We start from the raw sequence: 24,721 nt of genomic DNA on the forward strand, positions 1-24,721 counted from the left end.
AAAGAGTTGACTCTAGTGGTTTTTCTGAAACAGTTGTAAATGGAAAAAATAAGTGTTTCCCTTTTATGTCACCTACGGGACGAGAAGGATAATGGATTTTTGCGGCGCTATCACACGGTTCTCTGTCAGCAAAGGATGCGAGTATATAGGAAGACATAACTACGAGTGCTGCCGAGCAAGGTAAATAATTGCACCCTGTAACTCTATTTAAAATTAAAACGATGTTATCTCGACGTTGTCTTTATTTTAACATGTATGTAAAGAAGTTTTAGACTGTCTTTTACAATCATTATAAATCTAATTTGTAAAGAAAATACTGTTAGCTAAAGTACTCATATACGTAATTATTTGTATTAGATCTAATACAATTGTTTCAAGTAAAAGTTAGAAGCAAGAGTTTTTCTGCACCAAAATGTCTTTAAGTCTTTCTTACCTTTCATTGGGACAATTTTTACATTAAATAATGAAATTTAAATTTAAAATAGATACAAAAATATAGAATTGGATGAAAGCCAAATTCAACACAAAGTTATGCGACGTGCACCAAGTAAAAATATGCGGCGCAAATAAACTTTTCTTACAAGTGACAAACAAATGGTGAAAGAAAATTGAAAAGTTGTGGATGGATTGAGAATAAAGCTTACAGATTTCTTAATATATATATCCTTAAACAGACGCACAATACGAATAGTTTTAACTGAACAGTTTAATAGACGTAACTGAGTGAATGCAAAGCTTACAGTTCAAGTCTATCTGCACACGCACAGGCAAAACTGAGCGATTGTAGCGGAGTTTTAAATTTGGAAGTCAAAAACAAAATCCAAAAAAAAAATGAGGTACTGTTTTGTTATAAAATCTTATAACTTCAATCTTTAAAAGAAAGACGGGGGCAACAGTGATGCCAACATTATTCCAATTTGCTGAAAAATATTAAATATTATAGCAGTCATACTAATAAAGTATCATTCTGTATCATTGTATGGACAAAAAAAATCAATGAAAACATACCAAGTTGACGTACAATCAAAAAGTGTATATTATTGTGAGTCGTATCTAACGAACCAATAAACAAATCGAACAAAAACGTTCTCCGAACAATTGTAACGGAGCTCTATCTCTCGAATAAACAATACAAGCCTGAGAGGAAGTAAACGAAATACGAGTTTTGAATACGGAGCCTATGTTCACAAACAAAACTTTTAAAAAAATGTTTTCAAAGCGATTGGAGTATCCGAGACAGATTCACGCGACAAAAACGCTTTTAACAAAGTTATTTGTACACAAATGAATAATTATAGAACACGTCGTTTGCAATTTAAGTAGAAGAATAAAACAGAGTCATTTTTACTGGAAAAGTTTTTATGACATTCCGAATAGATAATTTGACCTAATATATCAAACTAGCTGTTCCCGTGCGGCTTCATCCGCATGGAACTATATAAACTTTATTTTATAGTTTACATTTGTCTAATTGTCAATTTTAAATGTCAAAATTACCGTTACTATAATAACCTTGCTGCCTAATGTTGGCAGCTTGTAGTTTATGGTCTCTTTCCCACATGGAGGTTTTTTCGATTTATTTATATCTTAAGTTTTATAGTGTAAAGTGCAAGGCTTTTTATTAAATAAAAAATTATTCATGCTGTGTTCGCTAACATTCTACGTCATGAAGTTGTGTATGCTTACTCTTTATTATATTTGTATAGAAGTATATATACGTTGAGTTATACAGTCGAATTAGTATTTGTGGTAGTAGCTGTTAAAAGGAATGTATATACCATCTTTGTTGATTAAATTGATTGAACAAACTTATTTACGGACCGAATGATGTTAATTACTAGGAGAGTAATTTCAACTTAATTAAAGACTGAACATTTCTATCTCATTCATTAACTTATTTAATTTATTTGATACATTTTGAGAAATTTATTGAATATGTTGATAAAAAAATCTTTTTGTGAATTTAACGTTGATTATATTTTAGTCCATTCTTTGTACACAGATTACTCGTATGTATAGTTAAACTAGATAGTACTTTAGTAGTGTTATTTGTAGATATATATAACCGTTAGGACAGGAGGACAACCAGGAGTACATGAGTTATTGGTAACTAGCAATTGATAATATTTTTTTTAGTTCATAACCGTTTTAAATAAATCCAGGGACATACACTATTGGGTCTACAACCTGTAGATTTTGTTAATAAAAAAAGTAAGTATATGTAGTCATTACAACATACAAATACGGTCGTACGTGATACCAGTGTCAATCTACTATCTTCGCAATTTCTGATAATGGATTCATTTATATTCAGGTGGCGAGCGGGGCCTGTAACGAACATCGAGAAAGCTGACGTTCAACGTACAATTACAAATGTTAATATTTAGCAACTGTCGCCGGCGACTAATTGCTACAGCGCTACAGTGCGCTTAGCTACGCACTATGTTAAACATCCCTAATTGTATGCACCCTCAATCTTAATACAAACACTTGTAGTACACTTGTTGTAATTATTTAATTATTTTTTTATTATACCACACTACCGGCTCAATTCTCACACGAATCTCTAGCATTTAGCATAGTAAGCGCCGCTTATAATATGTCAGACGTCAAAATATCAACGGAATTCGGAATTTAAACGTGGCTTTATGGAGTTTACGACGCTTTTACATATTAATTTGTAATTTCAATATTTGGTCGTAACTCTCTTGTTTAATATATATTCTATTGCACATTCTAAGCTTTTTTAAAACTAACTTATATTGTTTCTTAATAACACTTTTAATCGTATTAGGTTCATAAATTTAACTAGCTTTCGCCCGCGACACCGTTCGCGTGGTATTAAAAAAAAACAAAAGTAAGTAGCCTATGTGTTCTTCCATACTCTGCTCTACATCTATGCCAAATTTCATCCAGATCTGTTCAGCTGTTTAGGCAACAAACTCTAACAAACATTCATCCATCTAAACATTCGCATTTATAATATTAGTTAGATTACATTAGATTTGAAAAAGCTCTTCTTCCACGAAAAGCTGTGTAGTTATTAAATTTATTATAACGTAAAAAGTAAATAAAGTTGATTGTTTTTTGCTTGCTTACCCAAGCTTAGCTAAGCTATCCGATATCAGTAATTAAATAATTATAAATATTAACTTATTATGTTACAAATCGGCTACAATATTAAAAACTATATTTTATTTTGAGTTAGACCAAAAGAGTTACAAAAATGAACTTATCAAAGTGACATGAAAAATAGCATGAAAAGCACTGAGGCTTTAGAAACGCATAGAAGACAAATATTAAAACATATATTTCCATTTACATAAATAGACGATAAGAATAAAATTATCTTATAACTATGAATAACTTACATCATTTCTATGAAGACGTGCTTCGTTTAGTAATCACACGAAATCCCTAACTTTGAACAACAAATATAATAAAAGGTAGTTTGCAGCGTTCGCTAAATTAATTTGAATATATCTGCATTACACAGGGGCGCCGTTCGACGGGTGCGCTTATTTATAATGTCCTATGCAAATCCGGTTTTAATTTGCGTCGACGACACACGAGCGCAGCTGCGCTTTGTTACAGCACCAAGAATATCAATTGCTCCACCGTTTCATATGTTGCTGTTCCATTAAGTTTCATGTTGCACGAGTTCATTGTCGTTCAAGAATTTCATGAAACATACGAGTATTAACTTTCAAAGTCATACATTGTGTAGAAACTTTTATTCATTTTCGTTTATTATAATTATGTTGCGAAATTCCAAACATAACATCGACAACTTTTGGGAATTTCGATTAAAGGATTTTGATGGATATTAAGATACTGTAATAACCGAAAGATTTTTTTAAAAACAGTACAGTGAAATCCTTCAGACGATGGACATCGTTCAGTTCTGAGGAATTCATTACAAAGATAAAATTATTTTTTTTTCTCCAATCAGATGCACTGGAGCACTTTTACGTACGCACTTTAGTAGCATGTTTTTTAGTTTCTTTTTTAAAAGTATAGTTTTAATAATATTTATTTATTTTTAATAATTGCCCTCTTGTTATTGTTTTAGTACTAATATCCTTTCAACGTTGTCCGAGTAACGAAACATTTACTTGAATTTTAACAAAGACTTAACTTACAACTCTACGTGTAGGAACCAAGTTTGTAACAACATACATAAATAACTACCTTGCCGTATAAAATCTGACGAAAGCTATTTCAGGCTAGAGGCCAGTCACTTGCTTTGAATTTCAGAGTACACTAACAACACGGTTTCGTCTCACGGTACATTTACTATAGAAATTTTTTGTTTAAATTTTTGAACTATACAAAGCACTATATAAGAAAAAAATTGCATAAAGATAATGATGTATATTTAACGTAAAAATTTCATTTCTTAATTAAAAATCACTATTGAAGAAAGGTTGGAAGTCTTGTATGTGAGTTATTTTTTCAGTTGCTTAGGTAAGTTATTAATTTGACCCGGCTTAGTAATTTGAAACGTTTAGGTCAAATGAAAAGAGTTGCGTGCACGCAATCTTTACTAATAAAAATAACGGTATATGGGACTAAACACGTAACAATAGGTGCCTACATTTAATACCAGTACGTAAAAATTAATAGACTTATATTAGAGGTCATTGACATGTCGCGTCGCGTCTGTAGATCCCTGATTAATCCCTGGGAACACTCATCTAATAATTGATTTAGGTCGATAGTTAATCACAAAAATCGCCCTTACATATTTTTTAAGTGACAATAAAAGTCGACGTAAGCGATAAATTGAAGTTAATAGATTTAAAATAAAATTTCATTTCAGCTTTATTTTACTCATGTATTTTTACAATAAGTCGATTCAACAATCTTTTCTTTCACGTATCCTCTACTAATCAAATTCATAGAACACTCGATATTTGTATCATTTTTCTTTCCATAACAACAAAACATAATATACAGTTATGATATTTGTTTTGCATAGTTAGAAATTGTAAGATCTATTTGTTATAGTAAAGCGCGTTAAAATTAAAGGCAAACAAACCTAATCCTTAGTGGAACTGAACGCAGTGCGAAAATTTGAAGCGAAAATTATGTGTGAAAATGTAAATGTTGGCTTAACACGATAATAGAATTTAAATATTATTCACAGCAACATCTGTAATCTGAAATCCGCTTAAAGACCGATAAAATTGATTAAACCTTAATTGAAAATTTCGCATTATTGTGCAAGCAAATAAAATTATTCGGTCATACGAAATTAAGCGGTCGATGTTCACAGGTTTAGTTCACGCTGTTTGTACTCTATACTGGCACTCCTAGATTTTTATGAAACGTTAATTAAAATAATTCATAAATTCCTATAATAAGTATTATTAAGAAATACTCAAAAATGTTTACGGACTTATATAATTAGTCATTTTGCATACAGTTCAATAAAAAAATATGTTCTATTGAATTTTACTCGTAAAGTTTACAACTGAATTATAAAGTAATTTGGATTAAGCCCTAATCTATTCCTGCGGTTTATAGGTCACGGCTTTGGTCTAAATTAACCGTCATTACGGAGGCTATTTATGATTAACCTCAATTTTTCAATAAAAGTTTCACACGAATCTAAAAGTCACGCAACGATTGTTTAAAAAGAAAAAAGCTTCGTAACAAACCTGTGTAGTAAACTTAGTTATTTTTAAACTTAACAATTAAGAAAATAATAAAATAAAACTATTATGGTAATCGTAGTAATTCAATTGTGAAAAATAGTTAAATAAACGACGTCTGAACTTCGAAAGTGAATAACAAAAACCAACAAAAATACAGTTACTCACGCTTCATTTATATGATTGAGTTACTTTGTCTTACGTCACATCCGGAGGAAAGATGTTACGTTGTATTATTTGTCAAACATTCACATTCATTTCCTTTATCCATAACATAAATATCTTATATGAGTCGTTATGTTGTATATTAATGAGTATAGAACTTTAGGTAACTATAAGTGATTTATTTTAAGTCATAATAAGTTAATGTATTATATTAATTAACTAAAACGCAGTTTAAATAAGTTTTAATCGATTTAAAAAAATCGCTGCTGAGTGTCTCTATTAAGTGTCTATATTTAAGAATAAAGTTGTAAAAAATATTTGTTTATTTGAAATTTTGAACTTTTCTGTAGTTTGAATAATTAAAACTACAACATCACATTCCTAAGTTAAAAGTCATCAATTTAATAATAATTGTACAAATAAAAAACTACTTTAATAGTAAGTATGAAAACGGCTCAGTCGTTATAGTTGACACGGCCGCGTTCATGGAAAAAAATTGTTTATCTACCTTGGGGCTTATCGAGCGTGTCTTATGGCTCGTAAACAACCAACCCCTACACATTATCTTCTGCAACGACGCTATTTATGGCCGCACACGAATAAGTGTTTAATTCTTATATAGTTTTAATGTCTTTACTTTCTTAATACTTTATTACTTCAAATCGATAGATATAAGAAATTTCTATGTATTAGTCGAAAATTCTACTGTTCCCATGAAGAAAATATAAATGCCAAGTCTCGCTTTCCTTACAAAAATGTGTTAGATGTCATGAAAAACCTAGTCGTTATAGTAAGTGTCTATTATGAAGACTTAGCAATTACACGGTGCCATCATCATTCAATCTGGATAAACTAGTAGTTGTTGGAAAGATCGAGGGCAAAAGGTCACGGGGCCGTTCACCTACCCGATGGACCGATCAGGTTCAGTCCATACTGGGACTCAACATCCCAACTGCCCTGAGACAAGCCGAAGACAGGGCGGCATGGAGGCAGCTCATCGATGACTCGGTAAAGGCTTATCAGGGCAAGCACGACCTTCAGCAATGACGAAACGAAGAAGAAGAAAGATCATTTCGAGAGAATACGACTTCCTGTTTATCCCATTTTTATCTAAACCTAAGCAAAGTTTTCGAGAATGACGTATGTTAATTTGAAGATTAATCAGTGAGAAGAATAGAGACATGTGTGTTATAATTCCATTATTAACACGTGCCAGGATGCGTCGCCCACACATTCCCAGGACACGTTGACGTAAAAGAAAACCATCTGTAAACTACGTCACGTTTCAAGCAATTATAATAATAGTATAATTAGCCCATTATATGTTTAATCCATGTCTAGAAGGATTTATCCTCAATATGTGACATAACTAGTTGTAGTTAGTCACATTTAAATAAATATATAACGTACAGAAAGGCCCGTAGAAGACATTAACATCTGTCAGTCGGGTAAGCTAACTCTCGTTCATTCTGAAATTGTAACTCTAGACGTCGTGTAGTACATAATAATAAGCGTGAACATGCCTCGGTTAATAGAAGGGTAAACAAAAGGCACGTAGCTTGTTTGTTTACTGAGAGACCTTTTGTCTTCAGATAATGAAATAAGTTTCGGCTCCATCGTTCTGTTCAACAGAAGTCTTGAATAAAGAATTAAGAAAGTAATTATTTGTGTGTGTTTGTTGATGTAGCATCCATTGAGTTAACGAAAGTATTTTTTGTGTTATCCATGACGTAATTTATAATTGGACTTAACTGACATTATAGTAAAAGATGTCAAGGAGCGTCAATATTTTCTGTTAACATAATCTTTGTAACATTATACTGACATTACATTATACTGACTGAAAATATAAAACTTATCTTTAAACGTAAGTTGTGTCTTTACAGTAGGTTTTTTTTTATCTATTTGGAAAATAGCTATAAAAGTTATTTGTCTAAGCAACTGTTTAGTTTAACGCAATAAAGGACTTTATCATATCTCTTAGTTAAATTTGTAACGTCCTACAGAATTCAATTCGGAAATCATTAATTGAGTTAAAGTCTAACATAATTGAATTCTATTCAAATTTAACAAGCTATTAACGCCTTAGGGGCAGCAGAGCTGTCATGTCACTAATTAAGTTGAGTGAAGGAGGATTGAATATCTAATGTACAGCTTGTCAAAACACTAGTATACAAAATATAGAGGATAATGATGTTAGAGTACTTAAACATGTACTTTTTATTAAAATTATATTACCGTTAAAGTCAAATTTTATACAATTGAATGTAAACGCTTTCAATTTGTAGATGTTATAATAGTTTAGTATATTTGATCGATGAGAGATATCTTAGACATTAATAATAATCATGAATATGCAAGTAGACGTCATGTACGTGGTTAGGTGGTTACATGTGGCACTTTGTTTATGTTATTACAATATTCCAATTACCACAAATGTGAACCACATCGACTACGCCATACTGTAACTTATAATTACATGTTTGTTTTAGAAAATAATGTAAAAGTACACAACATTGTTAATTTAAAAGCTTACTAGCTTTTGCCCGCGACTCCGCGTGGAATTAAAAAAAACCAAAGTGAGTCTATGTGTTCTTCGAAACTTACTCCTACGTCTATGTTTAATTTCATCGAAATTCGTTGACCGTTAAGGCTAATAATTCTAACAAACATCCATCCATCCGTTTGAACTCTCGCATTTAGTATAATAGTTATCATCGATGTACTAACGAAAGGATAAATTAACATGATCTAAAATTAATGTATCCAATCGTATATGTATATATTGTGTTTTAAAAAAAATGCATATTATTTGTTTAAAAACGGAACAAACAATAGTACTAATAAAAATTGACAAAGCGATTTAAATGTTCCCGATACAAGAATGGAACAAAAAAATGCACTATTTTTCATTTATGACCCAGGTTATAGAAGTATGGGGAATAAGAATGAGAGAAAAAGGTATGGACGAATTTCATTATAAACATTTCTCGTGGATATTAAGGAATCCTTGGTCGTGACGGGTGATGTGATCGCCGGAAGATTTCAATAAGCAGAATGTTTGGAATATCTATCAACGTTGCGGATCATACCTACTGGCTATTGGAAATTAATTTATTAATCTATCAAATACTTGGTTTTAAAACAAACTCATAGTCGCTTTATCGACATTTTTACTATAAAATTGTGATTTAAATTATCGGTAAAGTTTTATCGATATTTTAATCAATATGTACTAAAACACTCAACAATACTTAAATTATAATTATAATTAAAAGTACTTAAATTATATCTTCTTGCACACGGTCAGATTAGCATTATAAGTAGTGTTAAGAAGAAAATTAGTACCGTGCTATAGAATTGGCGCAACACTAGATTATCGGCATAAACGTCACGTCCCTAGCTGACAGCTGTCCATGTCATTAGAAGTATTAATATTCGGGCGAATTCCTGACGAGATCTCTAGTGCAGTGTTAAAATTAATATCACTATTTACAGTTATATCAATTGTTTAAAAGTAGTTAATAATTACAATCAGGTTTAAGATTACATTAACAATTGCATTAATAATAAATTCAATAATTTTCTATATTAAAATTAATAGATTGTAATTGTAGTACACGTAAAATTTAAATTGGAACCGTTCCAGTCCAGCACGACTAAATTTTGTGACACAGAAGTTTAAGCTAAAATAAAATATAAAACTGGCTTAATGGCCACTCACTTATTTTGAATGATAGCTGGGCTTAACCACTTATTCCATTAATTTTCTTTATTAAGCGGCACCGCTTTGGCGCAGTGCATACCGCTTGCTATAAGTCATTCCGTGTTACTGTTAAAATCAAAATTACGAATTGTACGAGCTACGTAATTTATGAATGCAAAATTTTTAATGTTCCTTATGTACTACGGAACAAAAGTCCCTTTCACTTACCACCATTTTCTTATAAGGAAAGGGTGGGAACGGAAAGTGGATTTGACGGCGGAGGAGAGCATAGGAAGGAGAAATATCCTTTTTATTTGCATCTCCTCCTCCGTCGATTAAGGGTAGGCAACGCATCTGCAATTGCGAATGTCTATGGGCAGCGGTGGCCTTGCCATTTTGGCGGATTCAGGTGGCCGCTTGCTCGTTTGCCACCTTATATTATAAAAAAGAATATATTTGGTCAATTAGAAGGTCGTTTCTTTTACGTTGTACGAATTTACTTGAAAGTGATATCTATAAATATGCCTAATTAAGACTATAGATAAATAAAAGTTTACAAAACAACGTAAATCATAATGAACCTGATTATTAATCAAGCACTATAGAAAGTAATGTCTTATGTGTTCTTTGAACTGAACAACAAATCTTTGTTTTTGGAATCCTGATGTCTTAATTCATTTGACCTAAATAGTGGTCATCGATCAAAACAAAAGACAGTTGACGTTTGTCGCACGAAAACAATTGAGTGTTTTATAATTTCCATACTAATTATGTTATAACTAGCTTTCACCCGCGACTCCGTCCGCGTGGAATTAATAAAAAAAGCTGAGTAGCCTACTCGTATGTGTTTTTTCAGACTATCCTCTACGTGTATGCCAAATTTCATTGTAATCTGTTCAGCCGTTTAGGCTACAAACTCTAACTAATATCCATCCATTCATCTAAACTTTCGCATTTATAACATTAATATGAGGCATGATTAATTTCAGATTTGTAAAAAAAAAATATTTAATGCCTCTTATTTTAAATTTTACATTGCATGGAGATATTTTTATATGAACCGTGTCATGTAAGCTACTCTACGAGTTTCTTTGTGTCTTTAATAGCGGGCTAATGGTTTATGCTACAGCATCCTTTGTTGACGTTACTGTAATAAGGAACTTTAAATTTTCTGTTTTCTACTCAAAATGTTTAACTTTTTAATTATCTATACCAATGTTATAAAAAAAGAAAATATTTGAGTTTTTTTCATGAAAAAAAATAACTCGAGCACTATTATTGGTAACTTATATTTTAGGTCCTTTATATAGCAAATGCTTCTAAATTTAATTTGGAACGATGTTGTATTTCTGTACAGTGTGAAACGTTTTTATTTGTTGCATATTTTAAAAACTCAACTATACAGCATGTTGTAAAATCTCGTATAAGCTCGAAACAATCTTTCAGTTGCGCTTTGTATTGGAGAAGCAATACGTACTGACATTGTTATCCAATCAGTGTCAGTCTGCGTAATCATCGAATGGGCAGCTTTAAATTAGAGCTAACGAAATGGAAATGGTAGCGACATCGCTGGATCAGCAAAGGAATTAAGCGTTGTTTTTACTTCTGTGTTAAAGATTAAATTCAATATTGCTATTTTATTCCGCAATGACTCAAAAGAGTGATCGATGGTGACTCAGAGGCTTATACACTCGGCCTAGGTTCGAATCCCGAAATGTACCTATCGATGAGATTTTCGAAGTTCATATGCACATAATGTAGTTGACGTTCTTACGGTGAAGGAAAACATGACGGAACGGATGAGGAAAACCGGCAAAGAAATTCAAATATATGAGAAGTCATCCAACCTGCGCTGGGTCCGCGTGGTTGCCATGGTCTCGCCACAATCATTTCTATATTCGAGTAGGTTCCAAGCCCATGAATAGGGACGTTTAGTGAGCTGATGAAGATGAAAACTCAGGAGCGAATAGTTTTGTATTCTATTTACATTCATTCACACATAGCCGAGGAGCGGGCGTACACCTATTACTACACTATCGATTAACTGTTATGCGATTGTCGATTGTTTCGCTGTCCATTCAATTCTTTAGTGGCACAACTAAAAATCGAATAGGGTGTGGACCTCGATATAAAATCTTAGAATTCAGAATAGGACTAAACAGTTATCCAATAGTTTAGTCAAAGGTGTGCGCGTGCTCTAAAGACTGTATCCATTTTGACAAATGAGATTTCATTCGATTCGTATTCTCTGCTTGAATGTAATGAACAGACACAACTGAGTCCACTGCCAGACACACTGCCCACCCTTCTGGGTTAGAGGCGTGTGTTATAGACATTAGATAATATTCGCTTAAGCCTCATTGCAGACTATCAATTCAGTCTAATGGATAGAGTATTATTGGCGCCAAGGTACACAAATTAATATTCAAACTCCATGTATCCTGCGACACATGCCATGTAGGCTTACCCTGCGTTATCTATTAACACATATAGCTCTGCAGATATAGGGGAAATCTATTTACTGAAATATCCGATAAACCGGTCAACTACTAGTTTTCAACAATATGAAAATTTTTAAAATGTCTCTAGAAATGATAATAGATTAAAAATATTTCAATACCGAATTCGTTCCTTAATAAAATTTACTAAGACTACATTTATAACATGTTTGCGAAATAAGATAATTTTCTTATCGATATAAATGTGTTTTATATTATCAGTTTTAAAAGATAAATGTTGCTGTCTATATTTTTGTTTACCTTTCAGTTTAACGTTTAATTTATCTGTTTCTTTAATAGAAACGTTAAATAAAACCCACTCAACTCGGTGCCTTGTTAAAGACCTTTTGTATACTGGTAATGAAATAAGTTTTAGCTTCATCGTCTCAATGAACAAAACACTACGTTGTAAAGAAATAACGAAGTACTTATTTCTATTTATAGTATTCAATCAAAAAACTAATAAAAACTGATTGAATTTACGGTCTTTGTTTTAATAGTTATTAGCTTGCCTTATTAATGTTTTCACTATTATTGCTATTGTTACTGGAATATTTAGATACATTCACTACTTAAGTAATTGTAGAAAGACTAACTTTCGCCCGCAGCTCCGTCCGCTTCGTAGTAAAACAAAAGTTAGTAGCCTATGTGTTCTTCCAGACTATGCTCTACATCTATGCCAAATTTCATCTAGGTTCGTTCAGCTATCCATCTAAACTTTCGATTTCTAATATTATTAAGATAATTCTACACTTGGAAAACCCTTAAATTACTTAGAGTGAGTTCTTTTAGTTGCGTCTATTTTATTGACATAACAACGTCTATCAAATTTAATTTTCATCAACTATATTCATATTGAAAAAGCACTGTTTTTATTTAAAATAAATTCCCGACAAACTCTTTCATAGCTCTTTCAATAACATAGTCACATTTGTTGCGAGCAGTTTATTTTAGAAAAAAGGTTGCATTCGACATTTAAAAGTTATATTGCCCATTTCAACAGTACCCCACGTGATGTATATTTAAAAAAAAGTATTGTTTTATGTGCAATTTTTTTTTTCAAGTCAAGGGGGAATGATCGTAACCCGCATGCATAAATCTACTCAACTGCTACCCAAAAACAAATTCATGTCTGTGTACACATAGAATGGAAGTTTAAATTTATACTTCGAATTGCTATTACGTTGTTGAACCGTGAAGTGATTTATGCTGGAAGACTTCACACGTTCTGTTGTTTCGAAATGGCAACATATTTTACGTACCCGAAAAATTACAGCGATTTTAGGATTTTCTTTTCAGCTTCTCGGAGTAGCGGTACCGTTTATTTTGATCGTAAAATATAGGCATGCTTTAAGATTTATCTCATTTGAGTGGACCGTATTTTTAAATGAAAAAAGTGACGGATTGAATTTTTTGCAAACCTTCAAATAGTTCTTTTAAGTTTTAATATAAATAATTAAGTCAAAGTAATTCTAGTTATTTATTATTTATTTTAATTCTAGTTAAACAGTTTAGAAATAATTGAACATTATAAAACATTTTTATAATAATAAAATCCCACGTCAATGCCACAAAACGTAATCTGTGTGATGAAGTGTAATCCTTCACTGGAGTGGATTGACATCGTATCTCCAAAATGTCACCTGTCAAATCGAGAGAGATCATTCACTCCAGTGAGTGGACTGTCGTGGATGTCAATAGAGGAGTCAAATCGAATTGGTCATTTAGAGGTTAAGAGTTTTTGTACATTTTTATGTGTTGTAAGTAATTTGAGAACAAAAATAAGTTTACAACGTCACATTACCCTATTGTACATTACCAAGAATGTTGACTGCATTTTATACCTTAATTGTTATGCATATATGTCAAGCAGGAGTCTAACGCGAAGCAAACATTTTTGGAGTCAAGTGGTTCACAAATGAAAGCAGAAAAGTCGTCATACTGCGTTGTATTGTAGCTGGACTTTACGAAATTTACAAAAAATGAATGTTGTTTTCGTAATTACATTGGTAGTAAATGTAATTTTTTTAATTTCTCAACGTGTATGTCCAATTCATTAATTTCAGCCACAATATCGGAGCGGGTAAATGTTTCATAATCGTGCAAGGCTTAGTGATTTGTAGCAACACGAGAGCATTAAAAATACATTATATTTAATGTGTACTGCTTAAACTGCTAAGTATTTTTCGCTCGTATTTCTAAAATTTAATATTGTATATGTAAACCGGCCCAACACTAATGTAATGTAAAATTATTGTTTAACAGAAAACTTATTTCTGATTCGATTATTCATTTCTCAGCAATATACGTTGTAAAGAAAAACAATATAAACAGTAATAAGTAGGCATCAAAACGAGTATATTATTTGCTTCGATATTTTGTTTTAAATTTATGATTGTACGGTTTTTTCTAAAAAAAAAACCTTAGGGAATAATGTCATTATATAAAAAATCAAATAAGCAAAAACTTTAAATCTGCAGCGTTCATGATGAAGTTTTAAGTCTTTCAAATTAATTTTAGCAAAAAGTAGTTCAATGTCGACGACTGCATTTCATGGCCAGTCATTACGACATTTTTTTACACCGAATACGTTAAATTAAAAAGACAAAATTAAACTTTACATTTTAAATTTTATTTACATGGAAATAAAAAAAAAACCTAAAAACGATTTGCTACAAATTATCATCAGCCGATGGCTTAAATATGACAATATTCCCTCAAAATATCAATGAAAGTAAATCTTTGTAAGGTTTTTTGACATTTACCTTAATCCATTTTCCTACCTCCATGTCACCTACGATTGACACTCCTGTCATGTCAGACTAATTTACTTCTCTACTTATTTTCAAAACATTGTAAAATATTAGGTTATTAACTTTGAGATATCTTTATTGCGTCATTAAAAATGGTACATGTCGTGTAAAATGAAAATCCATTCGGAATATAATTGAAGGAAACCACTTAAAAGATTAATATTGTATATGAGTCGATCCGTTGCCGTTACGACCGCCTGCAATAAATCATTTTATGGACAATTTAATTAATCCCGTTCTTTCGAGGAAAAAAGAAAACAATAAAGCGAAAGCGATTACAATTAATTAAGCCTATACAATGGGAAATGAATTCAATGTTATTAACAATTTATCATTTTTGATAAATCTACTTTTAATTTAATGTAACCCTTTATTTAAATGTAACACAGGACGAGTCTCATGTCTGATAAAACTACCCATTAAATTAAAACCGAAATTCGCTGTCCTCACATACTCAGTAAGTCGGAAATACTAAAAATTACTCAAAAATTAAAATGTTACACAAATATCTCCGTTAAATCAACATTGAATTTTGTTTAATTTTTTGAACATTTCATTAATTTCCACGAGGACATTTTTTTTAAAAAGTCGCTACTTATTTCAAGTAGATCTTCAGACTTATGCCCTGATAATTAAGTACTCTTGACTTTTATTTACAAAAGGTAAAATAAAGCAAATCAAACTATTAAATTAGATTTTTATATCGCAGTTACATTTCGCAGTTCTAACATAATTTTATGTCGCTAAAATTAAAGTTAAATTGAAATATAAAACGGCCTTAATGGTACTCACTTTGAATGATAGCTGGGCTTAACCACTTATTCCATAAATTTTTCTTATTAATCCGCTTCGTTCTGGCGCAGAGTATACCACTCACCATAAGTTATTTCGCGAACAATGTAAAATAATTTATAGTTTAAATCATTTTTAATATTTAACATTTATGTTTTCACACAAACACATCGTAGTACAACCCGCAAATATCGGCGAAGAAATTCAAAGATATGTGCGTAGGCAACCAACAAGCAGTGGGCCAGCGTGGTTGACTTTGACCTAGTCACTTCTTAACTTACGCTCGGAACCTCTCAGTGAGGACATATAGTAATTTGGTGATGATGGTTAACATTTTATTAAATTGTTGGACTATTCAATTGACATTCCAATTAGTGTGTAGCTGAATTTATATTGATTTACGTGCATTTTTTATTATAACACATTTCTTACATTTTCTGGTTGAAAATATCTCGAAATATCACCAGAGCGAATGGCATTTAGTAACGGCGGATCAATGCGTTGCAACATTATTCTCTCATTATCCATTCGCTGTCAGGCTTCGTAATCACCGCGCGGGCCTTTAAATTAGAGCTAACGAAATGGAAGCGACATCATCCTATCAATGCATGTAAATGCGACCGGGCGCACGGCTTTCATTGACAAAATGAATGTATTAATTAAGACCCTTTTTGTCGAATTTATGAACTTCCACGTGTATAATTAAAAGTACATTTGAGTATTCCAATATTACATCCAACGTAAAACTAAAGCTTTTGCAACAAAATTTGAAGGGAAATTTGGCTGTAAGATAAGCAACACCTAGTCTTGATGCTCCGAGTTAACTCGTTACTGTACGTAGTTTTCTTTAATTATAAAAAGTAACAAATGAACACCGAAATTGATGAGGTGATTATCGTACTTATGCATCTGCAATCATAAAGAAACTGGTGAAGTTAAAAAAAGTCGTGAAAGGTTCTTCAAACAATACACATAAGAACTTATATTTTGAATAATCCCTCCTGACAAAAGCAGATCCATTTCCCAAAATAATAAAATATGAAAAACATGATAAAAAATGAAAAATGTTTCTCTCATCTGAAAGCTTCTTTGGACGATTAATCTTTCCGCAGGCCCATTGTTAAAGTTCGCGCTGGGTCAAAAAAAGTATCATGAGCGTGCAATTATTTCGTAATCTTCGTGAAACAATAAGAAATGCACGAAAAAATTTTATCGGTGAAGATTAACATTGGAAGATTGTGTCGCAGTCGATATAAAAAAGTGTAAAATTATTTTTAATTTTACTTTACACGTTGTTGCTTTTTTATATACTGCCATAAATTGCTATTGTTAGCTTTTTAACTACTTTGATGTATTCTGTATTCTTGAAGGGTATTAGTCTATGCTATAAATCAATACCATTTGTCATAATTTAAAATAACGATGTAAGCTTTGTGATGGTGATCCAAAAAATATTTAAAATATTTATGTTATTGTTTTAAAATGTCGTTATTGTGCTTGTTATGTTAATAATAGGGTAGTAGTCGGATGTCAAAAATAAGGGTGTTGCATTAGCTCGACGACACGACGGCCATATTGGTAAGGTTATTCTGTGCAAATTGGAAGGAAACATAAGAGGTAATGAAGACTATATTTTATTAAAGCACAACATGGCTGTGACGCCCATACTATAATAATTGATAAATAAGCGATGGTATATTTTCAACCTACTATTTAAAAGTCTGGTTTAAGATGTCTATTGCGAAATCATTCTTTTGGAACTACTGTATAAATTTTATAAACTAGTTGTATGTAAAAAAAAGATTTTATATGTATTGTAAAGAAACGAAATTGCTTCTACAAACGTTGAATATGTTAATTAAAACTAATGGATGGGACTTAACAGGCGCTAAAATATACAAATGAATATTCAAACTCTGTATGCGTCACAAACTGATTTGTCTATTAACTCACAGTATTCTGTGCAACTTGTTTATGCAGTTTATACTACGATTTCGGCTTATTGAAATACACAAATCTAATTTAAATTCTTTCAGTCAGATTTATCGTCCACAATGATCCCATTGTTTACGTAAAATCAAATTTAAATTCTTTATTTGGAATTTAAGAAATAAAACTCTCAAAGTAACTGTTTCAACAATTTATTTAGTATTGTGTTGTAGTCGTCTACTGCATCTAACTAAACTAAATTTTGTAAATATTATCAATACCTGTAATATAATTTTTGACAATCACTATACATTGCACCATCTAAATTAACTTATTTACAGCTTTAAGCTAACTACAACACTATTTAACAGTTTAATTGAAACTTAAAAAACAACTCCAACTTTAAGACCTACTTAACAAGAACTAGCTGTGTGTCTACGAGTCTATTTTAATTGTTCTATAGACATTTTTCGATTTTTTGCCATGCCTAGTAATATATTATCCGTGGAAGCAGTAGTTGATTGCAAAACATCCTCTTTACTTTGTATCGAATGATAATCGTTCATTTCCGACCATGCTGGGTCAGATTTAGCGATTCGTTTCCTTTCTTTGATTTTCGTGTACAACAAAACTGATACCATAATAAAAAACACTACAAATCCTAAAGCACAGCCTACAATCAGACCCATTCTTCGATTGAGTATTGACGATAAATGGAATGTTTTAGTTGGTTTCATTTTTATAGAGTGTTTTGTAAATGTATCGAATGTGACACATTCACTAGAAGGAGACTGTGAAATTAACGTAGCGGCGTAACTTCGACTGATATTAGATGCAAATTTAAAATCACTTAATGAAATATTCACTTCTGATATTTCTTCATCGAGTAGTTTAGAAAAGGGATTTAAATCCAATGTTAATATGCATACAATGTAATTTTTACTCGGTACCAAATCAGAGATAAGTGTAGATGTTTCAGATTTGTCCAAATATCTGTAAGTCACCTGCAAGCAATATGACCAGTTTAACATAACACATGGAATTGATAAGCCATCTATAATTAGGTCTCATTAGGAAGAGCATTAATAAGAATAACATCTGACTTGCTTCTTCGTGTCGCCTACGCAGACATTACAATTCGTAATCTTTAAAATATACGAGTACTTACGTCTGTCGTGACGTCATCATCGTAGTACATAATTTGTAGAGATTTAACAGCAGTGCGATTTCGAATAAACCACGACACAGAAACGGAATTGTCTTTATGTTTGTCAATGGACAATTGTGTAATGGTCGGAAAATCACATTTCTCCTTAGGATATTCGTCGTTAAGACATGTCACCGCATTCGAGTTTATTATTTTCGGATGATCTTGTATCCATGTCCATGTATTATTTCTTTGGCAGCTACACATTATTATGTTATCTAAAACGGCAAAGAGCATGTCATTTTGGTGTAGTTTAAATTTAATTTATTATGTTTATTATGATATACGTACCTTTTATAGATATTTCTTGAATGTGACTTTCAATTATTGTAAATAGATCAATTGGTATTGTTTGAAGTTTATTGTGCTCTAAGTCTATATGTATAATTTTATTTAAATTGTTAAACGCTGTTACTGATATATACTTTATATTATTAAAACCTAGGTACAGTACGGTTAGTTCCTTTAAATTAACTAAATCTTGATTAAGTATGTTTTGTAATCTATTATGAGAAAGATCCAAAAGTTTTAAATTGCTAAGGTCTTCAGTAAAAGTTTCTATCGATTCTATATAATTATTGGATAAACATAAAGCACTTAGTTTAACAAGTCCACGAAAGTTGCTAGTTTTTACATGCGTTATTTTGTTATAGCTGAGATCTAAATTTTCTAGGAAACTCAATTTTGAAAAGGGACTTATAGAAAGGCGCCTTATTTTATTAAACCTTAGATATAAATGTTGCAAACTAAGAAAGGAATCAAATGTGACGTCATCTAAGTTAGATAAGTTTGTATAACAAATGTGTAATTCATACAAATTGGATAAAAGTGTATTGTTATTATCTCTACTGTTGACTAAAGGCCATGAAACTGCGGGATTTTTACTTAAATCCATACTTATTAATGAAACTCCATTGATCTTGTGTGACAATAGAAAATCAAATCGCACAATATCATTGTACGAAATATTGATGTTCTGAATTTTAGGAAAATTTTCAAACAGCATAGATGGTACTGCCGTTAGTTTGTTAAAACTAACATCCATTTCTAACAGTTCTTTGAAAATGACGTTCTTCTTCATAGTAATCGATTGAATTTCATTTTTTCTTAGAATTAAATGTTTTAGTTTTTTCAATTTTTCTAATCCACTAAATTCTATTTTCGGTAACAAGTTATCTGCGATATCTAAAATTTCTATTTGCGTTAGATTATCTAAAGTATTGTAAGGAACATAATCTAAAAAGTTATTGCTAATATTTACCTCGGATACAGAATTGTATGATTCAAATAATGTAGGTGGTATTCCGCTGATAATGTTTTGTGCTACATTTAAACGCACGAGATGTTTGTTGGAAGAAAAAGTGCCCTCAAAAATATGTTCAATATTGCAATGTTCTAAAAATAAAACTTCTAAAAGGGGGAGTTGAGAAAACGATTCAACTGGTAAATTGTCAAATATATTGTATGAGAGTGACAAAAATTTTAATCCGGGTATGTCAATAAAAATCAATTCGCTGGATTTTAATGAATTATTTTTGAGAGATAGATATTTAAGATTGTTCATTCCTTCGAAAGTGCCATTTTCTATTTGTTGTATCTCACAATTATCTAAATATAATGAACTCAATGGCAACCCTTGTTGGAACAGATTTTTATAAAGTACTTTAAGTGGATTAAATGATAAATTTAAAGTTCGTATTTTCTTTAAAGTATCGAATGCCATGGTATAGATGAAAGTTATTTTGTTATGTGATAAATTTAAATCCTCTAATTCAAACAGACCTACGAATGTATAATTTGTGACGTTGCGTAGTAAATTGTTGTGTAAATCTAAATTTCTTGTAGAACGGAGTTGTTGAAATGTAAAATCATCAATTATAGATATCTCGTTATTGAAAAGTTCAATTCTAGTTAAATAGGTTAAATTGGCGAATATACTTTTTGATAAAAATCTGATGTGATTATTCGTTAAACTGAGATGATAAAGCTTCTCCTGATAACGAAATGTTAAACTTTTTAATGAGGATAATAAGTTAGAGTCGATGTGAAATGTTAACAATGAAGAACTTGGCTTCGGTAATATGTCATTAATCTCAACTAAGTAATTGTCATGTAAACTTAAATGTTTCAAGTGTGACATTTTTGAAAATGTTTCAGAATCAATGCTTGTGATTTTATTGTTATTCAAATAAATCTCTTCAGCTTTAGTTGAATTATTAAAATGATATTTCGATATGAATTTTAAATTATTATTATTAAAATGAATTTCGCTTAAGAATGCTTGGTTACATAGAGTGTCATTTTTTAAATCTACAATATTATTATTGTCTAATCTTAACATTGTTATATTACTGTTATTAATAAAGGTATCGTGTGGCACTTGAGTTACGTAGTTAAAGTCTAAACGTAACGTTGCTAATTCTTCTAAATCACTAAAGCTTTTGCTATGAATCGTATGTATACAATTTTTATTTAAATGTATCGTATTTATTTTAGTCGAATTAAAAAAGGAATCAATTGGCACTTCCAAAATATTGTTGTTACCTAAAAATACTTCAGCTAATATTGGCATGTTACAAAACAGGCCGTGTATGTGGTGCAGATGATTATGACTCAAATCGATAAATTCCAATTTCTTATTATTTAAAAATAAATTAGTATTTAATACTTTGATTCTGTTGTGGCTCAAATCTAAAGATTTGAGATGAACTAAAGATTGAAATGCACGATAATGTATATTACTTATGAAATTAAAATGAAATGATAATATTAACAGGGACGGACAAAATTTAAGGCAGTCTTCTGAAACGAATTCAAAATTGTTAGAACTTAAATCTAAAAATTCAAGAGACGGTAAATCGAAATCATCGACGGTTGGGAAAGATGACATTTCGTTCCAAGATAACCTTAAAGACCGAAGGTGCTTTAATTTGGCAATAGATGAAATAGGGAAAGTTGTAAGATTGTTTTCACTTAAATCAATCTCAGACAAGGTTAATTCTAAACTAGAAAACGCAGAATCAGAGACATGTCGAATCATATTCTGCTTTATGTTTATTTTCATTAATGGAAGACCGTAGAAACTATAACTTGGGATATCCTCAATGTGATTTGAAGTGAGTTCGATTGAAATCAATTTGAGCAATCCAGAAAATGCCTTCTGTGGTATAAATTTAATTTTACTTGACACAATACTTAACGTTTCAAGGCACTGTCTTAGTGGCATAAATGTTTCATCATCTATGTCTCTTATGCCAGTTCTTGACATATGTATATGTTTTATGCATACACCTAACGGCACAAAATGTGGTCCCAAAATTTCTTCAGTGTCATCAAGATCATTTATGGATAAGGAATGTACGGCAGAAACTTTCTTCAGCGCATTTTTTATTTGCTTTGTATTTGAATCTTGGCAGTCGAGAAAAACAGCTGAAAAAATTTGACGTAAAGAACACAGTTTATAAATTACTTAAAGATAATTATTACTTACCATCTTCGAATGTGTAGCATGAGCATTTATCGTTTGTCATTAAATCTGAACAAGCCAAGGTATCTTTAGCTCGGAGAATAAGATATAATACCAGTAATATTGATATAACTTGCCGTATATCACGCCCATTTTGCCTGTTTCCCGGAAACAAAATATTTATCATAGTTACATAATTCGTGGCATTTTAAATCTTCATAATAAACTTGCATATAAATCTGAAACAAATCAACGAACTGCATCAAATAATTTGAATTCATTATTAATGGAAGTATAGAAAAATTATGCTTAATTTGTCAAAAGTAAAAAGTATCGTTCTAATTGTGTCATAAAGATATAATTGAAATTCAAAAATTGTAAACAAAGGTTAGCTTTTTACGAAAATGTAAAAAAAGATTTTATATTCTATTAATTTAATAACCGACTATAAAGAATAACAACCTTGAAGTTTAAAAAAACTGAACAAAAGTAAACTGTTACTCACCTGAATATGTTATTACGTAGCACATGCTTGTACATAATTAATTACAAAACATAGTTATATCGTAGAACTTAAAGTTCATTTTCGCAAATCAACCGGGCGCCGATTGCGGAGATTCACATGCGCATATCTGTAACTCGGTTACGTGCCCGTGTTTGAAGTAAAAGTATTTAACTGAACTTTTCTGATACTTTATGCAAGTTGTATGTGAACAAATTTATTGTGGAACGCAACACGGAACGCTGGAGGTCATTAGAAAGCTCGAGTGAAGACTGCCGCGGCGGCGCGCGCTGTGTAGGTCACCGCGTTGTTGCGGCACCCCCGACCACGACCCACTATTATTATACTTTTATGACGAATCGGATTTTGCCACTCGAGCTTTGTGTGAAGCCACCGCATAAGAGCTTATCTAACATGCATAACCGTTTATTTTTCGGCAAAATTTCATGCTACTTCATAAAATAAACGTACTTGTAGTTTCAGTAAAATTTACCGCTAACGTAGCGATGATAATACAAAACTTTGTGGGGAACTAAATATTGTTACTAAAATTAGAATAAAATCCTTTTCAATTAATAAACAATTTTATTACATTTAAGAAAAGGAATTACAACTATATTTAGTTAAAATGTTAGTATTTGAAAAAAAAAATAGATTTTCATCGAACATTTTTGATGTTAGAAAAATTTTGCTTAAAAAGTAACGTCGTTTATGAGAATTCAATTTGAAAAGTTTTTGCTATCAACACATGTATGTAGGCGGAAACTTCAGCTGAACATTTGGCATACACTTTTAAAGTTATACAAATGTAGGTCACGAAAAAGGCGCTTATTACCGTAGGACGACATTACAAATTCGTTGACGAATATCACAAACAAAGTATACTGAAACTACACATCCAAAACATACTATTATGCGATTAAATATAATTTCATAAATTTTATCGTTAGAAACATAATTTAATATACTAAAAAATGTGGTTTTTGGTGCACCTTAATTGAGAATGTTTTTCAAAGACTATGTTCATCGACTGTCTCTTTTTCTTTCTAAGACATAATTGTAACTTATTTCTGATTTGTGATCTAATGTAGTAAAATCTAAAATTAAGAGATTAAAGTCAGTTTTTTTAAGTTTCTCTTGAACAAACATCATTATTTTAACCTCACAGAGAGCGATGGTTAACCATATGTTATCTTACTCTCAATAGCGCTGAAGAAATGTTGATTTAGTTGCCAAGTTTGATTTCATTTTCATTCGTTCCAAAATCTCTGGATTTGAGAATTGTGGGTCTTTTCCGTCTGATATATGACATTTTCTGAAATTAGAATTTATTTTACATACTTTGCAATACCGCTTTCAACTGCCGTTTGTGACAAAAATGGTAAATAATTCGTGAAATTTTTCAGGACTTTCTACGACTTTGAAACAAATTCAGTCAATCGTAAATGCTATAGGTGATTAGGCGAGTGAGAGGACATAGAGGAAGGAGAAATTCTTTTTGCACATCCAGTCCTATCTCCATTCAACGTTGGCTACTTATCTACAATATTTTGACAAGGCAGCGATCATTTCTCTATTTTAGTGATTTCAGGCGGTCGCCTACTGTGTCCTAATATAAAAAAATAACCTTTACCTGAATTTTCCATCTTTTTGGGATTTTTGATAAAACGCCGTGTACCGATGCAAAGGTAAAGAGATGGAGATAGGCCAACACTTCAGTCTTCTTGTAAATTTAGCTCGTTGCCGCGACCCCAGACAGCATATAGGTCAGTATACTTGCCCTCTTTTACAAATTGTGGTCATAAAAATTAAAGTATTTGCTATTTTAAGTGGCAATAAAGGTTTTACTTTTATATTTTAAACTGATTTTAAAAAAAGAGGAGTTGAAAACAGATTTTTGTAGCTGTAGAATGTCCAACCAATTGCAGTGTCATTTTAGGACTTACGTTTTGATTAGTACGTTACATTTTTAAGAGTAGCGCGTAA

The 24,721-nt window shown here is 31.3% G+C and overlaps 1 protein-coding gene across 1 annotated transcript; it reads right to left on the bottom strand.

The window, feature by feature from the left end:
• Positions 1–17,881: 17,881 nt before the first annotated feature.
• LOC106103457 (chaoptin-like) lies at positions 17,882–22,773 on the bottom strand. Its single transcript, XM_013283236.1, has 7 exons — positions 22,739–22,773; positions 22,258–22,391; positions 21,120–22,196; positions 19,937–20,969; positions 19,059–19,873; positions 18,729–18,985; positions 17,882–18,564 (listed from the first exon to the last, which is right to left on the bottom strand). Exons 1-7 carry the CDS (start codon positions 22,771–22,773, stop codon positions 18,004–18,006), a joined length of 3,912 nt encoding a protein of 1,303 aa, XP_013138690.1. The 3' UTR covers positions 17,882–18,003.
• Between the last annotated feature and the right edge of the window lie 1,948 nt (positions 22,774–24,721).

This window comes from Papilio polytes, unplaced genomic scaffold (genome assembly GCF_000836215.1).
Source record: "Papilio polytes unplaced genomic scaffold, Ppol_1.0 DF823731.1, whole genome shotgun sequence".
Classification (NCBI taxonomy): Eukaryota; Metazoa; Arthropoda; class Insecta; order Lepidoptera; family Papilionidae; genus Papilio; species Papilio polytes.